Source organism: Aethalodelphis obliquidens, unplaced genomic scaffold, assembly GCF_003676395.1.
Source record: "Aethalodelphis obliquidens isolate GAN/ISIS:26980383/991018 unplaced genomic scaffold, ASM367639v1 scaffold11, whole genome shotgun sequence".
Taxonomy (NCBI): domain Eukaryota; kingdom Metazoa; phylum Chordata; class Mammalia; order Artiodactyla; family Delphinidae; genus Aethalodelphis; species Aethalodelphis obliquidens.
The window spans coordinates 37,648,760-37,667,245 of record NW_020837955.1 but is presented as its reverse complement, the minus strand read 5'-3'; the positions used below and the strand labels follow the sequence as shown (position 1 = coordinate 37,667,245).

General features: G+C 52.4%; 1 protein-coding gene across 8 annotated transcripts in view; it reads left to right on the top strand.

Moving 5' to 3' along the window:
- The window catches only part of CHST15 (carbohydrate sulfotransferase 15), a 100,467-nt gene extending 82,417 nt beyond the window's left edge, over window positions 1-18,050 (top strand). For 7 of the 8 annotated variants that reach the window (XM_027112869.1, XM_027112867.1, XM_027112871.1 and 4 more), the window contains one exon: window positions 170-2,593. In XM_027112869.1, coding sequence (XP_026968670.1) covers window positions 170-360 — 191 coding nt within the window. In that variant the 3' untranslated portion in view covers window positions 361-2,593. Of the gene's footprint in view, window positions 1-169; window positions 2,594-16,640 lie in introns of those variants that run through there. The other variant, XR_003433954.1, reaches the window with a different exon arrangement.
- Window positions 18,051-18,486: the final 436 nt, after the last annotated feature.

The window sequence follows — 18,486 nt, the reverse complement described above, 5'->3', positions numbered from 1 at the left end:
GGAATTTCCACCTTCCACCCTCAGCCACTCAGAAATGGATCCAGCCAAAGAATTTGAACCTCCAAACACATTCTTACGGGAAACTCCTGTCTCAACAGGAAGCACGGCTGGGATTTTCTCAAAGTTTCTTTTGCCTCCTGCCTCATAGGCTCTTTCCTTTGTGTTCCAGGGCCCTTAAGTGAGAAACAAGAGGCCTTGATGACCAAGAGCCCCGCATCCAATGCGCGGCGTCCCGAGGACCGGAACCTGGGGCCCATGTGGCCGGTCACACAGAGGCTCCTGCGGGACTTCTACGGGCCTTTTAATGCCCGGCTGGCGCAGGTCCTCGCCGACGAGGCCTTCCTGTGGAAGAAGACGTGACGCCGGGTTCCCGCTGCCACCATGATTTCCATGCTTTGAAAATCTCTCTTGGTGGGGAACCCTTTTGCTCAGAGCCTGGAGAAAACCCTTCCCCGGCCCACGTTTATGGAAACCAGTTCAGAATTTCCTTTGTGATGTTAAACAGCCCGGCGATGGACCCTTCACTGAGCCTCGGATGGAGGCTGTTGGAAATTCCACTTGGGAAAGGGTCCCCTTCTGCTCCGAGAGTGGCTGGGGTCCGGGATGAGGCCGGCGGACGCTGGGCTGGGTGCCGGGAGGGAAGCGTGGAGTCTGGGCTTTGACAGTTCTGGGTGGAGGTCCCGCCCCGGGGCTGGCCAGACGTACAGTATACATTCAGCTTCGAAACCCTCTGTCTGGATCACTAACCTCATTTTGGCGGAGAATGGCGGCTCTCATTTTTTTTTCCCTTTTACCCCAACGTCAGCCCTTCCGTCTCTTCAGATTTCAACCCTGTTAACTTCACTGTTGACGAGAAAAAAGACAAAAGTCGATTTTTGGTAGCACATTTGTGTCTGGGACCCCCTCCCCTTCTGGCCTTGTGGACTTCACTTATGTTTAACAGAAAACGAACGCATTTAAAACAAACCACTTTCTACGTTTCACTGGCTGGAGTTTTCTTTTCTGGCCCTTTAGATGTTTTCTCAAGGTTTTTTTCAGTTTCTAATTGGAATATAACTTCAGTTTAAAATCGGAAGGGAAAGTTTTGCTGTTAATGCCAGACTGAGCACCTCGAAGGAACTGATGGAAAATCTGGGCATCTTGGCCGTCGCCGTGCATCTGAGGTCCTCAGAGAACCGCAGCCGTTTGAGGTTTTAGTTGCAGGTGCGACAGGCTCCGCTGCTCTGCCTTTCCTCCCAAGTGAACTTGTTAGCACATTCTCCACCGTGTGTGGACAGAGGTCCTTCCTCACTCAACGAACTGTAGGATGCTTTTTTCTGATTCGGAAGCACAGCACGTGAGCTATGCCTGGGCCAGGCATGCTGTGCTGGGATTTGGAACGAGAATGCCGGGAGCTGTGTCCTTAACAGAACTTCCTGGGCCACTTGGCATCCTGGTTTACTGTTGGATGGGCTGAAGGTCTTGCTGTTACTTGGAGGTGATGGGAAAGATTGAACACAGTCCTTGCGCACAGCCCCAGGTGGGACCCCAACCAAGCCTTGCACGTGGTCGTCAAGGGAAGCTTCTGCGAATCAGAGCTCCCCAAGTCGAGGTCCCGGATGCACACCAGTCAGAGAATGCAAATGCCCGCACTCCCAGCCGCCAGTCGTGGGAGTGAGGATTTGCTGAGCTGTCCAGCCCTAGTGCCGTTGGAGATGGGATGCTCAGCCCACTTGAAGGCGTGTGGAGGGCTCTGAATGGCACGGCCGGGCTGTTTCTGCTGTGAAGGAGCCATGGGCCTGAACACCCACTTTCAGGGACAGGCCCCCATTTCTCTCCCGGTGGCCCTCGGAGCAGCAGCCAGCAGGCAAACCTGGCCTGAGCACAAGGTGCCGTAGGGGACGTCACTTGCATGTGCGTGTGTATTTATTTGCAGTGCAGGTGCGGTGTGCGTGGGTGTGTGTGTGCGTTTCTGAGTGGGCTCCCTTCAGTTCTGTTGCTGGTCAGCTTTCTCCGCTCTGGACACACCCCTTCATGGGTTGATTTCTCTTGCAGCTCGCTTGTCACTTTCAGCCCAGATTTTTGCTCTTCGGCCCCAACTGTAATTACAAGGACTTTTCTTACGCACCCCTGTGCATGTGAACAACATGTAACGTAATTCTGCTTCTTACAGAAGTACTACTGAAAGTCTTATTTCCAATATTATTTGGTTTACTATACAAATCTTTTTATAGACGATCCCTTGGTGCCGATCAGCGCCGTGCAGACCCGGTGTCTCCGGGGGCCTTTCTCCAAAGGGCTGTCTGTCTGTCCCTTTGCTTTCCTCTGTTCTCTCTCACTCGAGGCCCCACTTGAGGTGACAGCACAGCTGCCCTTTCGAGCCGTGGTCCTCGAGCCTGTCATCCCGAACGAAAGTGAAATGGAGGATTTCTCACGACCCGGTCTGGAAGTTCCTTTGTGTCCCCAAAGCTGTGCATCGGGTTGTATCAAATTGTACTCCCTTAGTCGCGTAAGGTATGTTAATGAACCACTGTTGTGCTGTACGTTTATTAATATTGAACATAATTAAATGTGGGCCCCTGTGACTGGGACCCGGGGTGCATGCCCTTCCTCATGAGCCGTCAGAGCACTTGTGGGAGGTTTTCCGCCGCGTCCACTGTGCGTGAATGAACCACGGGAGCAGTTCTGTGTCTCACCTGCGTGTGATGTGCACCCGGTACGCAGGGGACCCGCCGCATGTGGTGACGGTGCGAGAGAGTAGAGCAGGCGGGAGAGATCAGACGTTACCACGGACGCCCTGGTGAGGCCAGCCAGGGGCGGGAGTCAGGGCGGCGACGTCCAGCCCTACCCACAGACGGGCCTAACGACATCCTCAGACATTTAGATTTGATGGTTGGGTGACCGCAGGACCTGCTGCTCCCAGCAGGCTGCTGCCCTCATTCCCGGGGCCCGCCTGGCCCCTGGGGGCTGCGAGTTTGAGACCCCTGGTGTCACTGGGTGCACGGCACTGTCACTGGACGCTCAAGGCCCCCAGTGCAGCCAGGGCAAGCCTGAGAGATGAGGTCCTCTCAAGTTCGGGGCTCTGGAAGCCGGGGCCATCCTGGGGGCAGTGGGGAGCATGGGTTGGTCCCCGAATTCTGGGAAGACTCACCCTGGGCGAGTGTCTCCCCAGCACTGCCCCCCATGGTTGTGTGCTGGGGGAAGAGGGCCTGGCGAGTCCAGGCCTGGAAATGAGGAGGACCCCAGCTCTGATGGCAAAACCAGGGACGGCTTCACTCAGCAGGGAAGATGCTGTGCCTGGGAGGAGAAGTGGCCGGTGGGAGACAGGGGTCGGGACAGACGGGTGGGTGGAGGGCTGATGGCACGACTCCCTCCCCCGGGGCCTGTCCAAAACCCTCTCTGCTGTGGGACCACCTCCCGCCCTGACTCGGAAACCAGCTCTCAGGGAACGTCCTGACGAGGATAACCTCCGTCTTCGTGTAAACCTCCCCTCGGAATGACCTCTCCCCAGATGACTCCGTTTGGGAATTGAAGCAAAGGCCACGCGCTGCTGGAGGAAGCTGGGCCTCGTCCAGCCGTGAGAGGCCTTGCGTGTGGGCGGGTATTTTTCTGTTGCTCCAGAATCCTCTCCCTGTGGGCAGATCCGGTTGAGACTCTAGGCTCAAGACCTCACTTTCCCAGAGCTGCTCCTGGCAGGGCTGCCTGCAGAGCTATGTTAGCGGCAGCAGGTTACACCAGACCGCGTGGCTTGAACCGAACACCACAAGGCCATTACCTCACAGGTCTGGGGCTCAGACATCCAAGCTCAGTCTCACGGGGCTCAAGTCAGGATGTTGGTGGGCAGGACTGGCGCTTCCTGGAGGCTCTGGGGAGAATCCGTTTCCTTACCTTTTCCAGCTGCTAGAGGCCACCTGCATTCCTTGGCATGTGGCCCCTTCCTCCACCTTGAGACTCTCTCTGACACTGTTTCCCTCGTCTTGTCACCTTCTCTGCTTCTCCCCCTCTGGCCTCTTGCAAGGACCCTTGCCATGCCTCTGGGTCCACAGGATGCTAACGCAGGATCATCAAGGTCACATCTGCAAAGCCCCTTTTGCCAGATAACGTAACATGTATAGGTTCCAGTAATTAGAACGCAGACACCTTTGGGAGCCGTTATTCAGCCAGCAATAGGGGGGTGGGTCCAGTAGGCTGGTCGGCAGTCAGAGGATGGAGTGCGTGCCCACTGGTCTGTCCCTTTCGGCTGTGCCCTGAGGGGCCCACGCAGGTCTGAGTGCCTAGCAGAGGGCTGAGCTTCCCGACACGTCTGTTCTGAGGTGGCGAATCTTCCTGTCCAGGCAGGACCCTGTGACTGGAGTGAGGGGGACGGGGTGAATGGCAAGTTGTTGTTCTGTATGCTTCTCCCGAGTGAGCCAAGTGGTGGCCCCAGGCCCGGATAGGGTTCTTTCTCCCTCAGGAGACCCACAGAAGCCACATGGGCAGTTTCGAGTTTCTCCAGTTCAGCTGTTTCTGAGTGAGTTATGCTCCCAAGGGAGCAGCTTGTGAAAACAACAAACATGGTTAGCATGTTTGCGGGCCCCTGAGAGAGTCTCGGGGGCCAGTGGCCTCGTGGCCCCCTGCTCCAGGGATGCCTTTGGAAGGCAACCTCCAACCTCACTTTCCGTGCTCGTGCCTGATGGCCCCCGAGCTGGCCTTGACTCCGCGACCTCGACCCTGTCCCTGCTCCCGAAGCCCTGTGCTGTCAGCCTGGCCCTTGTCCCTAGCCCTCCCGTCCCTCCCCCTCGGGGTTCCCATCCTTTGCAGAACTGCCCCTGCTCAGGTTCCGAGTGGCAGGGCGGAGGCTGGGCAGTCCTGGGTCTCTTAGGCCTGCAGGTTGCTGTCCTGAAAACCTGCAGGTGACGAGGACGCCGCAGAGGCGGAAGTGGTGGCATCTCAGTGACTGCAGCAGGCCCCCGAGGAAGAACAGTTTCTCCTCGGCCGCCACCTGGGAGTGTCCGAGTCTTCCTGCCGGGGGCCCAGGACCCGCCCAAACTGCACCTGTGCTCATTACCCGCACGCTTGGGGCGAAGCAAGGAGTAGGGTGGTCCATCCCGTGTGACCGTCCTGCTCTGTGGGTGCCCAGCTCCGAGTCTGGGGCACAGAGGAGAGTAGGAAGGGGTCTTTCCTTCCCACGGTGGAGGACCCCGTGGGTACAGTAGCACAGGGAGCACGGAGGCCGCTGGGGCTCCTGGGGCTTTCTGGGGCACCCCCGGCTCTGTGTGCTCTGAGCAGCCCCTCTGAGATCAGGCCCCGGTCAGATCTCGAAGTAGGTGAGTCCGCAGCCTGGGCCTCTCTGAGTCTCATGACTTTCCCAAGGCCTCACGTTGAGGTGGTAGTGGGGACCCAGCACTTCAGCTCCCTGAACAAGTCCCTTCTCACAGAGCAGAGAAAGGCTGGGTCTAGGGAATCGAGATGGGGAGGCTTCCAGCATCTTCTCCTGGAGTCATGAGCCATCTTTCTTCACCAGTCTTCTCCTAAAAGGGACAGTCTGACTTGCACCCATCAAACTCGGCTCCCCCAGGACAGTGTGGGGAAGGGGTGAGCCTTGGGCCTTGAGCCAGATGAGCTGGATTCAAGGCCTGGGTTGTGTCCACCCCATAACCTTGGGGACACTGCGGGTCCCTTCCACATCTGCAGGTCTATGGGCCTCATGAGTGGGTGTTGGGAGTTAACGAGGCAATGGTACATGAAAGTATAAAGTGACGATCAGAGAGGCTACACACCTGCCTGAGGTCACACAGCTCCGATCTCCAGAAAGAGCAGAATGTCAACTCAGATTTTTCACTTTTTAACTTCATAGTCAATGATTTTAACCATGGTGCTACAGCGTACATCCCCCCCACTCCCCCATCAGGCTCCCATCCCCAGCAGCCTGTCTGCATTTCACCTGTCAGCTCTCATCTCAGATGCCCTTAAGGATGGGGCAGCAGTTCCTGGGTCTTCTGGGGCAGAGGTTTCTGCAGACCTGCCCATCCAGGGGTCTAGGTGGTGACTGGGGCTTCTAGGGAAAACAAAGGGAAATAAACATGGCTTTGTTTTGCCGAAAAGGTCTTGCAGCTGAGAGTCCTGCTGCCAGAGGCGTCCTCCCTGCCCTGGCCGGCTAAGCCTTCCACTCACAGGACCAGGCTGACCTCACAGGACCTCGGGCTGGCTGTAGCGGGGGGCTTCAGAGTCACATCAGAAGTGGATGGTCTGACCCTGGGCTCAGCCCCTCCTGTGGGCCTCAAAGGCACCAGGGAACACACTCAGCTAGAAAGTCTGCAAAGAGTCAAAATTTAATTTTTTTAGCAGGGTTTTCTGAACGTCTCCTTTGCACAAGGCGCTGGGCCAGGCATTAGGGTGGGTGGGGGCTGGTCGTCTGCGCATTCAGTGCTTGTTTCACCGGTTCTTTCACCACGTATTCGTGGAGCCCAGTCTGCGTGAAGCGGGAGGCGGGAAGGCCAAAGGCCACATGGTCAGAGGCCAGGCTGAGGCGTGCAGCTGGTGTCCACGCTGGGGAGGACGGGCTGGGTTGGGTCAGACTTCTCAGAGCATCTGTAAATCCTACTTAACCACGCATACATTTCTTAAACCTTTTATTTTTACTTAAAATATTTAAAGTACACTAATTTGTCTGTCTCTTGATAAAAGGGCCAAAGCCTTTTGCCCAAACATAAGTCTGCAGATTGGAGTTTGGGGTCGTCTTTATGGCTGAAACTGCATCACGATGCATCAGCGCTGGTTTCCGGTTTCGGTTCTCTAAAGGGGGCTGAGAACAGGAAGGCCCTTGCGAAGCCTCTGAAAACAGTCTTGCGTCGTATATGTTGTTATTCCCCTCGTGTGCTGGGACTTTCCGAAGCTTCTGACCTGGTTGCTAGAGATTGGCTCATGTTTTGTACCTGTATTTCATTTGTTTCCATCAGTGGTTCTCAAAGTGTGGTCCAAGGATGAGGGTGACCCTCGAGGCCCTTTGGGGAGATCCACCAGTCAAAACTAAGACTCTGCAAGCCCATACCAAGACGTCATTCGCCCTTTATCCCCTCATTTCCTCATGATGTACAAGTGATCATGTCCAGCGGCTGAGGCCCACTCTGATGCCTGGTGGACTGTGCTTGGGCTTTGAAATTCTTTCAGCTTTAATTTCTAATATAGTAAATACTGATAGATGTGAACCACCTAAACGAAAGCTCTTTGGGAATCTTCAGTAATTTTTGAGAGTGTAAAGGAGTCTTCATTCTTAACAGTTTGAGAACTGCTGGTTTCTATATTTATTAAATCACGTATTTCTAATATCAAGCACAACTGGCATAAGAAAGACTTGGGAACAAACATAACTGACTTGTAATAAACTCAGAATTGACTGGAGGGCATTTTGCAGAACGGCCGAGAGCACTGAGCATGCCCGGGACATCAGCAAGGGTGCCTAGGGGACGAGGAGGCAGGCATCTGTCAGTGGGGAGGCCGGATAAGAGGTATCTACGGCGTAAGTGGTGACAGCAGTAACACGGGTGCCAGCTGTTTACTGAGCACAGGCTGAGCGCCAGGCCCCGGGCTCAGTGCAGCTCCACGTGTTGCCTTAGATCCTCACCACCACCCTAGGAGAGAGGTCCTATCTTTCTTCTGGTTCTGTCATTGCACAGGTGGGGGAACTGAGGCTCAGAGGGGCCAAACAACGAGCCCCAGGCCCGCAGCCCCTAAGGAGCAGAGTTAGTCCTTGATCTCAGGGCTATTGATCTCCAGGGCCCGAATCTTCACCTGCACGTCTCACCTCTGAGTCCCTGAAGTCTCTGAGTTTCTAAGGAGGCAGAGCCTCAGGTGAAATCAGGGGGCTGCTGGTACCTTGGGGACAGTCTGGGCTGGGAGGCCGACACACGCACTGGGGACGAGGTCAGGGCCAGGTGGCCTCTTCAAGGTCATTATCTTGTGGAAGCAGCAGAACTGACCCAGACAGCACCCCACCCCACCTCCCGGCACCCTGTCGGTGCCCAGCCTTGCAGGGGCCCTTGGGCAGGGACTCGATCCTGGCCTCTGCCGCCCTCTTACTGCATCCCTTCTGTGTCCTGTGTCCACCTGGATGGGAGGAAGCTGAGCTGCGTGTGTGCTGACCCTCAGGAGGAGCCCCTGACTTTTTGGGAGGTTGAACAGGTGGGACCAGCTGCTCCAGGGGCCCTTCTGTCTCACCGTCTGAGGCTTTCTCAGAGCCCGGGAATCCTGGGCTGGTCCCATCCTGCCAGTTCTGAGGTTGTTCAGGGGCCCCCTGTGGCCCCCCGTGGCCAGCCGCTGCTGCTGCTGCTGTGGGTTGGAGCCGTGGTTGAGGAATGGGGAGTGGCAGCTGCCCTCCACATCTCCGAGGGGCAGCTGGACATCCCAAATGAGGGGCCACGGTCACCATGGAGATCTTTTGTTTACTCCCGCCTCCACGTGAGATAATCTGCAGAACTGCCGTTTTCTACACTTTCAACATAGTGGAATTCAGGAAAATTCCACGGCCAGGCCAGCCTCCAGTTCTAAAGGCAGCAACCCAGGCAGCCCGCACAAGACCTCAGGATGCAGGCGAACTTCTCTGGCCGCTAATCTCCTACTTCCCCTAAGAGAGCACATGCTTCTCCTCTGCTCCACGTTTTCTGCCTCCGTGCCTTTGCTCAAGCCAGTGCACCACCAGGAGGGCCCACCCTCCCCACTGTTCAACTGAGCCAGCTTCTTATCCCACCCCAGGGCCAAGGGCAAGTGTTACCTCCTCCTCCATGCTGGCCTCCTGGATTCCACCTTGCTTCCTGCCTCCCACCTCCTGACCTGCTTGAGGCCTCTTCCCCTTCTTAGTCTCTCTCCCATCTTGTGTGGTGTTGATTACTTTCTACGTGACTCTGCAGTCATTTGTGTGTTTTCATCTCGCACCCAGACAGCAAATCCTGGGGGCATACAGGCTGTTCCTTCCCCCACCCTCAGATACCCCAGCCGTGGAGTGATGTCCCCAAGAGGGAGGCAGTGAGTGCCTAGAGAGAGAACTGACCTGGGAGCTAGGGATCTGGATGACACTGAGCCAGTGACTTAACTTCTCTGAGCCTGTTTCCCCAGCTACTGAGCAGGGTGGGGGCCTGGAGGATTTCAAGGGGCCCTTTCAGATCTGCCCTTCTCTTTGTCGCCTTTTGAAGACTTGACATTTTCCCCAAGCTGCTTACGAGCCCAAGGTGTTTTGCAGAGGAAGTGTCTGGAGAAGGGGTTGGGCCGCGAGTGGCAAGCCCCCCCGCCACTCTTCTGGGATTCCAGGATGGCTGCCCTGGGAGCAGAAGGCACCGAAACACAGCCCTGTGCTGCCCCCGTGTGTCCTCTCTAGGCACTGCACCCAGGGGGCCTGTCCCAGCCAGCCTTTCCAACGGCTACCCTGGCAGATGTAGATCACCAATCTGGATGGCCCGCTTGACCCTCCGCTGTCTTCTTGCTCAACGCTCACCTGGGCCAGGGAGCTCCTGGGGACTAGCAGTAACCCTAATAAGAGGGCGTCCAAGGGTGGAAGGACTGTGGTCTCAGATCAGCCAACCAGGAGCCTTGTTCTGGAGGTGCCATTATGTGGTGAGAAGGATGGTCGTAGGAGCCCCCAGAGGTGTTCACATGTGCTTCTTGGTCTCCAGTCTCTCCCCCCGCCCCGACCTCCGCCGAGTGGCCTGCAGGCCGTGTAGGATCACACCCACAGCGCCTGCAGGGAAAGGACGGCCGGGAGAGGGCCAGCCTGGCTCTCCGTCAGGTGCTCCCGCCGCTCTATCTGGCGCGGCCAGAGCACAGCTCCTAGTGGGCTGAGCTGAGACCCTTCTGCCCCTTTAGGACTGGTAGTGGTCAGGCACCTCCCCAGCCTCTCCCCATCTTGATCCTTCCCACGCGTAGGCCTCCCCTTCTCAACCCTCGTCCTCTATGCCACCCTTCCTAATACCCTGTCCTGAGCTGACCTGAACCTGGGTCTCGGGCACCCTCCTAGGACTGTGCATGGCTCAAGAGGGCCCTGGGGGAGCCCTCACCTGCCCCAGGGGGACCTCAGATGCGGGAGTATTGGTGACGGGAAGGGGCTGGGCTTGAAGCTTCTGCCTGCAGACCTGCAGAGCTCCACCCTCACCCGTCCCTGTTCTGCCTTCTCCACTCCCCCCAGCATCACCTCCTTCCTGGGCTCTCCTCTCTCCTGCCTGCAAGATGGCCCTCCTGGCTCCTGGCTCCAGGCCCCACCTCCATAAGCAGTGCTCTGTGGCCTCTCAGCCCTACGCAGGCAGGCTCCTCTGTTACCCTTGTCCTTCCCAGATGTGGGGGAGGAGCACAGGGGTCCTAGGGGACCCCCTCTCCCGGGGTGTCCTGTGCTGACCTCCGTCCTGCCTTAGTGTAGACGAGCTGAGGTCTGGGACCTCCACGTGGCAGTGGGTCCTCTTCTTCTTTTTTATTTTTTTTAATTAATTAAATTTATTTATTTTTGGCTGTGTCGGGTCTTCGTTTCTGTGCGAGAGCTTTCTCTAGTTGCGGCGAGCAGGGGCCATTCTTCATTGAGGTGCGCGGGCCTCTCACTATCGCGGCCTCTCTTGTTGCGGAGCACAGGCTCCGGACGCGCAGGCTCAGTAGTTGTGGCTCACGGGCCCAGTTGCTCCGCGGCATGTGGGATCCTCCCAGACCAGGGCTCGAACCCGTGTCCCCTGCATTGGCAGGCAGACTCTCAACCACTGCGCCACCAGGGAAGCCCGGTCCTCCTCTTCTTGACCTAGTCTACCAGGCAGACCTGACCTCTCCCCTGTCCCATTTGCCTTCCAGCTGTTTCTGCTCTCTCCTCTCTCCGTCCCTTCTCCTCCTTCCTCCCGGCTTGCTCTTCCTCCAGCAGTGAGGTGCATGCCGGACGGGGTGAGGCTGTGCTGGGCTGGGGCTGTGGTTCCAACAGGCAGGTCTGGAGCTGCTGCCACGGTGCAGCTCTGGGAAGGTCCAGGGTCTCGATGACAAGCCATGCTTAGCGTAACCCGGATACATTGCTGTGCTCACCGGGCCAGGATGTTCAGGACTGGGTAACAAGCAAAGAGAACCAGCCCACTTTATTAGCACCTGCCGCAGTTGTACCCCTCACTCTGCTTCTTCACAGCTCTCTTCCTCGGGCTTCTCCATCCCAGAAGCTCCAGGGGGGGCTTCTTCCTCCCCAGCTGGGGGCTGCCCCTTCTGGAACATGTGACTTTCTCAGCCCCTGCCTCAGCTGTGAGGTGACCCTGTCCAGGCTGCTCATGTTTCAGTGGCCAGGACTTGTCACGTGCCCCCCTCCAGCCACGGGATGGGCAGGCTGCTATGAGCTGGATGGAGAATTGATGTCGGGCGGGGCATGTTCAGTGTCCCCCAGCTCCCTCAGGGCCCCCACTGGATTCTACCCTGGCCCTTCTCACCCATTCTCCCACCTGTCAGTCTCTTTCGGATGTTTAACCTCTATACCCGCACTGCATTCTGTGAAATTTCCTTCCAGTTATGTCTCAGTTCACCAAATCTTTCTATTTCTCTACATCACCAATTCTGCTCTCTAAACTATTAATTTTTTAGTTTTTAAGTGACTTTTTTGGGGGGTGATTTTCAATTGTAGAATGTCAATTTGGTTCATTTTCAAGTCCATCTGTTATTTTTTCATAGAACCTTGTTTTTTAGATTTTTTTTAAAGATTTTTTTTGATGTGGACCATTTTTAAAGTCTTTATTGAATTTGTTACAATATTGCTTCTGTTTTATGCTTTTTTGGTTTTTTGGCCATGAGGCATGTGGGATCTTAGCTCCCCAATCAGGGATCGAGCCCGCACCCCCTGCATTGGAAGGCAAAGTCTTAACCACTAGACCACCAGGGAAGTCCCTTAAATATGGATTTTAATTCCTTCTTTATGTCTTTAATCATTTTAAACATTTTAAACATGATTTATTATTTCATTTGAACTGTTATTATAAGTGCTTGGGGGATTAATCATTCTGTTTATTTTTTAATCTGCTGACTTTCCCTTGTGAATTGTTTCCTTGTGTATTTTGTGATTTTAAAAAATTATTTTGAGTTTTTCTTGGGGTGTATTACCATTTGTTTTCTAGGGGAGGCCCACATGCCCTGGGATGGGAGGTATTTCCAGGAAAGGATTTTATCTTTGCTTTGGTCTGGATCCAAGGGATCATTTCTCTAAAAACAAATTTTGCAATAACTTTTTGGTTTGGGATGTCCTTGCTTTATGGGAAGTATAAGTTAAAACTGTCCATCTGGTTGGGTGGGGTGAGTTTGGAGCTTCCATTTTGTTTTGTTTTTGTTTGTTTTATTCTCCAAAAAATGTTTTATTCTGGAAAAAATCTGGCACAATTTATCCCATTTTCCATTTGTCCATAATGTGTAAAGTCACTGAAAAGCCCAGTGAGAGTATGGTTATTATCTGATACTTATTTGTTTCCTACAGTGTGGTGGTCTAACATTTAATTAACTAAAATAGCATTGGTCCTCATATCTACTTTCAGTTGAGAGCCAATATTTTGGAGCTTCCAATTTTAATGGGAACTTTTATGCACCCTCATCTTTTCTGAGCAGAGTCAAGCTTTGCTCCTGAGATTGCGCTTGTATTTTCTGAGTCTTTCTTATAAGGAAGGGCCAGTCTTCCAGGGACCTGACTTTATTCAGAGTACCCAGTTCACCTCTGCCTCTTCTATGTCAGGGATGTATTTCCTCTCTTCCCTGAGTGTTAAAACCCAGGCCCTAGCCCTTAGGACACATATTTATATTTGACCCCTCCCTGGGCTTCTGTGGTGTTGGCTCATGAATGATCCTTCTGGCTTGTGGTTCCTACTTTATTTCTGGCTCAAGAAGTGCCCTCTTTCCTTCTTTCAAACTTGTCTATGAATTAGAAAGAAATTGACATGTTTTGGGGGTGCAGAGATGGCTAGCAGGGCAGAGATGGGAATTTTCTAGTCAACTTTTGTTATTAATTCCTAGATTAATTTTGCAGTGGTCAGAAGACATCTCTGAATGATGTAAATCCTTTAAAATTTGTGAGGTTGGCTTTGTGACCCAGCATATGGTTCATTTTCTTAAATATTTGTGCATTTAAAGAGTGCATATTCTGTCATTGTTGGATGTAATATAGTTCAAGCTAATTGTGCTGTTCACACTTATATCCTTATTGCTTTCCTATTTTTATTGAGAGTCATGTGCTAATGTCTTCTAACATTATTATAGATTTGTCTCTTTCTCCTTTTGGTTTAGTGCTTATCTGGCATAGTTTTTTTCCCCAACCTTTGCTTTCACCATTTTTGGCTTGTTTTTGAGGTAGATCTCTTGTAACCAAAATATAAACAAGTTTTAAAAATCTGATGTGAAGTTTTAGTCTTATTTGGAGTATTTAGTCCATTTACATTTAATGTAATGATTAATATATTTGGATTTATAGCTACACTTTTACTATTTGCTTTCTATTTGTTGTACCTGTTTTATGTTGTCTGCTCCCCTTCCCTTTCCCCCTGGTATTTGGCCATTTGGTCCTGTTCCTTGGCATGCCTAGTAATTTTTCATTGAATTCTGGGCATCATTCATCCTTTTCTCTGATGGGTGGATAAACTGTGTGTGTAGGGGTGGGGCTTAGTCATCTTAATCCAATCAGGAACTGAGTGGATGCTATTCAAGTACTGCTACTCAGGGCTGGGTGGCAGGATTGGAACACCTCTGCTCATGTCTGCTCCTACAGCATGGTTTTAAGGTGTGTTCATCAGGGCTCTTGCCCCATGATAGGTCCTGAACTCTAGTCCTTGTGTCCTCAGCACAGTGAGAAAATCAAAAAACTTCACTTACTTTTCAAGCTCTGTGTTTACCTTTCTAGTTTTCATCTTGTTCAGCTTCAGAAATCTTCAGATATTTTGAGGGGGAAATTGACTGAGAGCTGGGCTTAGTTCTTTGCCCCACTGCCACCCCCAAGAATCTCATTTTTGTCTTTCCAGGTCCATAAGCCTACCAGCGTCTTTGTTAGTTTCCTTGATTCCCCTGGTAGCTCTAACCTGGACCCCTTGCCTCTTGCTCTGTCCAGGATTCCCAAGTGCCCTGAGTAGAAAAGTACACATTTATTAAAAATTTTAAGTTTAATACAAAAATAAAGAAAAAAATTTCAAGACCTAATACTCCGCAAATGAAGCTTGTTCAAGGTGCCAGTGCAGGACCTTGGCCTTTTAGGCTTGCTTGCTTCTCCAGTGCCTTCTCCAATGCCTTCAATGCTTCAATGCTTCTCCAATGCCTTCAAACACATGTTTCTTGGTGTGTCATCAGCCTTCTTGTTGTCCACAGTATTGGTCCTCTGCAAGATCTCCAAGAAACAGGAGTCCCTTTGTATTATGTTTCAACCATTTTATATTTTGGGGTCTATATGTTACCCCAACCTTTCCTATCCTAACTGATACATATTTTACCAGCATGTCTATATATTTTTAGGAGGAAGTCATCCATAATAACTAGTCTTCCAGTTGGTTGAGCCAAAGGACCTTATACTGATTACAATTAGAAAATATGAAGGACGTACTGTCATTGGCCATGTGGTATAGAATACACAGTTAAGTACGTGTGAAGAGAAATGTTTAAAAATGATATGTCTTTTTAAAAAGATAATACACATTTATTAAACATTGTAAGTTACTACAAAAATGAAGAAAAATATGTCAAGACCTTGTACTAAGCCAATGAAGCTTGCTCACGTTGGAAACTCTGGACCCTGGCGTAGAACACAAAGCTCAGCGTTTTGCATTCATCGAGTCAGGGAGTTATGCCATTTATCCAACAAATCACTGTAAGTATTGGCCCATGGGAGTTTCTAGAGGGCATTTACACCCAGCACTATACATATAACACTATACATATATTATAAACACATGTATGCATACACACACACACACACATATATATATATATATTTGTTCATTGCCACATACCCAATGCCTGAAAGAATGCCTAGAAGAAACAGGTGTTTAAAAAAACATTTGTTTGGGCTTCCCTGGTGGCGCAGTGGTTGAGAATCTGCCTGCGAATGCAGGGGACACGGGTTCGAGCCCTGGTCTGGGAAGATCCCGCATGCCGCGGAGCAACTGGGCCCGTGAGCCACAATTACTGAGCCTGCGCGTCTGGAGCCTGTGCTCCACAGAGAACAAGAGAGGCAGCGATAGTGAGAGGCCCGCGCACGGCGATGAAGAGTGGACCCCGCTTGCCACAACTAGAGAAAGCCCTCGCACAGAAACGAAGACCCAACACAGCCATAAATAAATAAATTAATTAAAAAAAATAAAAAACCACATTTGTTTAATAAATGAATGAATAAACTAAATTTTTAAAAGAAGCCCTTGCACTCTGTGGCAACTGCTATCGTCATATTTTTTTCCAATCTTATTTTTCTACACTTTTGATTAGTTGAGTCGTATTATATAGACAATTCTATGTGTTGCTCAAAGCAAAACATACATAAAACAAAACTTAGTATAGCATGTGCTGTGTGCCCCTGGCCCAGCCAATTCACCACACAGAGCCCCAGTTTCTTCCTCTGAAAAACAGACATATGGGGACAGGGTTGTGGTGAAAATCCAACGGTAAATCTCTTACCGTTATTCCAGAGGCATAACTGCACAATACATTGTAGCTATTAGAATTTTAGGATCAGTAGTATCAGTAGTGCCCCCAGTCTAGAGAGGGGTTAACTAACTTGCTACAGTCATACCTGAGGTCCACACTCTGGTCTGCCCGACCCCAGGCTCTTTCCATCTCCACCTTCAGCCTCAAACCATACCTGGCACCATGCTGGGTCCTGAGACTTCAGAGAAACTGAAAGCTTCCTCTGGCAGCTGGAGTTGGAGTGAATCTGTCATCACTTGCCACGATGATGCTGCATAACAAAAACCTTACCAAACCTCAGTGTCACACTGTTCGCATTGATTTAACAGGTTATGAGTCTGGGGGTCAGTGACTTAGGCTGGGCTCTGCCAGACGGTTCTTCTGGTTGTGGCTGGGCTCACCCACATGTCTGCCAGTTGGCTGCAGGTTGGTAGACCCAGGGTGGACACAGCTGGGACAACTGGTGACCTTGGCTTTACCCCACATGGCCCACCCTCCGGCAGGCTGTCCTGGGCATGTTCTTGTGGAAAAGGCTGAGAAGCAAAAGGGGGTGAGGGAGAGATGCAAGTGTTTCTTCAAGCTTCTGCTTTTGTCATGTTTGCTAAAATCCCATTGGTAAAAGCAAGTCACGGGGCAGAGACTGAAATCTCTGGGGCAGGATGCCAGGCCCACAGTGGGGGGCCTTGAAAGTGTCATGGCAAAGGGTCAGGTACAGGAAAGGTGAGGAATGGGTACATCACTGCATTTCATCTGTTTCAGGGAGGAGAAGACACAGAAATCATTCAGTTAGCCAGGGGGGCAGATAGATCAGAGCCCTCCTGTGTCATGCCAGCAGGATGACCTGTGATACATGAACAGATGGGCTCCTTCTAACCCCCAAACCCTTGAACTGGGCTGCTGGTCAGGAGGCCCACATTGCCCCGGGGGCAGGTCACAAAGGAAAGTGTGCAGGTGGCGAAATCCTGGCTTTTAACTTCAAGAGCCTTTGGCTGGGAATAAACAAAAAATTCAGAAATTTACGCAACAACATGTTCTTTCATCAACAGGAACCTCCCTTCCAGACCTCCTAGGAGGAGCAGAGAGAGGGATGTTCAACAGCTGAACTTGAACTTGAACTTGAACGGGGAACGTGTGCTCCTGAACCGAGCATGTCAACTTCACCGAGAGCATCAGGCAAGGGGCTGGAAACAAAGGCAGCGACCGTCCTCGTGGAAGATGACCAGGCCTGGTGCACTCAGGAGAAGCGCTGAGAGCTTGCCAAAAACCCAGGCAGAAGGCACAGGGCCTCCTTCGTCCTTCTGTCTGCAGTAACCTTGAACTTCAAGGAGCTGAACGGGCCTGGTGCCAGGAGCTAAATTGGAGCAACCGCTGGCCCCAAATTAGGAATTTATAAGCGGCTCTGGGCTTATAAGCATCAAAAGCATATTCTTGCCCCAGTAGAGTTCGCCGGGATCCAGAAAGAGTCGCACAAAGAGAGACCAAGAGAAACAAAATCTCTGGAGAGTTACATTTGGGGTGGCTGGAGGCTAGGTCGGCCCTCGGGTGACCTACGTGTCCCGGTTTCCCAGGACTTTCTTGAGTTCAGCACTGAAAGTCCTGCATTCTGGAAACCCGCTTGGTCCGGTCACCCGGTTGGCCTGGTGGCTGGAATTGCAGGACAGTGGAGAGCCATGGACTCCTGTTCTGTCCCTCTGCTGGGTCCTGCTCACCTGGCTGGCTGTGGGCTGGGGCTCGAGGGGCAAGGCCTCCCAGCAGCCCCCATGGCTGGGGGCACCTGCAGCGTTTGGGGGACAAGCCTCGTCCCTGAAGAGCACGGGGAGAGAGTCCCTCTTCTCGTTGCTGCCACTTCCCGTCCGACACCTGGAAGGAAATCTGTGTGGCCTGAGTGTATGCGGAGGGGCAAGGACTTGATGGAAAGCTTTCCATAAACACAGACCAGCAGGGCAAAGGGCGGGGTTCTCAGACAAGGCAGGCACCTCCCTGGTTGCAGCTGATGGTGGTACATGCACATCCCTTGGTGCCCAGCATCTTCAGGCCCCTGTCCTCACCACTGTGTCTCCAGTGTGAGGCAAGGCGGGGAGGCCTGGGGGGACGGTGGCACAGAAGACCCCCTCCCCTTCTGCCCCGAGCCTGCTTCCTAGGCTGGGAATTAGAGGACATTTATTTAAATATTTTAAAATAGCACCCAAACAGTTTGACCGTCCTTGCCAGGAGAAAAGATGAAGCAGCACCCCGTGCGCCGAGCTGGCCCCCTCTCCGCAGAGAACAGACCTCAGGGGCCTGGGAAGCGGTCTGCGAGGAGCGAGCTGGCGGCCAAGCTTCCTGCCCTGAGCCCGGAGCCCTGAGCACTGTGGTATTCCCTCGTCAGGGGTTTGCAGTGACAATGGGATGCTGAAATTCAGAACATCCTTACCACCCCTCACTCCCAAAATATATTTATATACGTTTGCACTGTTCCTATTGTGTTTGTCTTCATTTTCAATGTCTTCCTGACAATTTGAGAGATTTGTGGGATTGGCTCGGGGATCTGGACAGGACACACTTCCCAAAGGCCAAGCTTATATCCTCTGCTGTGTCCCTGTTCAGTGGTTCCACTGTTTAAAGTAGTGTCAGCGTCACTCCTCATCACACATCAAGTTCATAATTGATACTTAACATACTGCATTATGTTTAAAAAATGCACACGGGTAGAGCTGGGTTTTTAGGCCTCTCCAGTCCCTTCCCCCCAGCAAACCCTCGGGCCAGGGCTGAGAAAGGGAGGGGGAGGAGGAAAAAAGAGTTAAATCCTGTGAGTGTGTGTGTGTGAGTGTGAATGTGCGTGTGAGTGTGTATGGCGAGGTCTTCTACCCCAAGTCCCCCGGGCAGGGTCCTGCAGCGTGCGGGAAGGAGGCC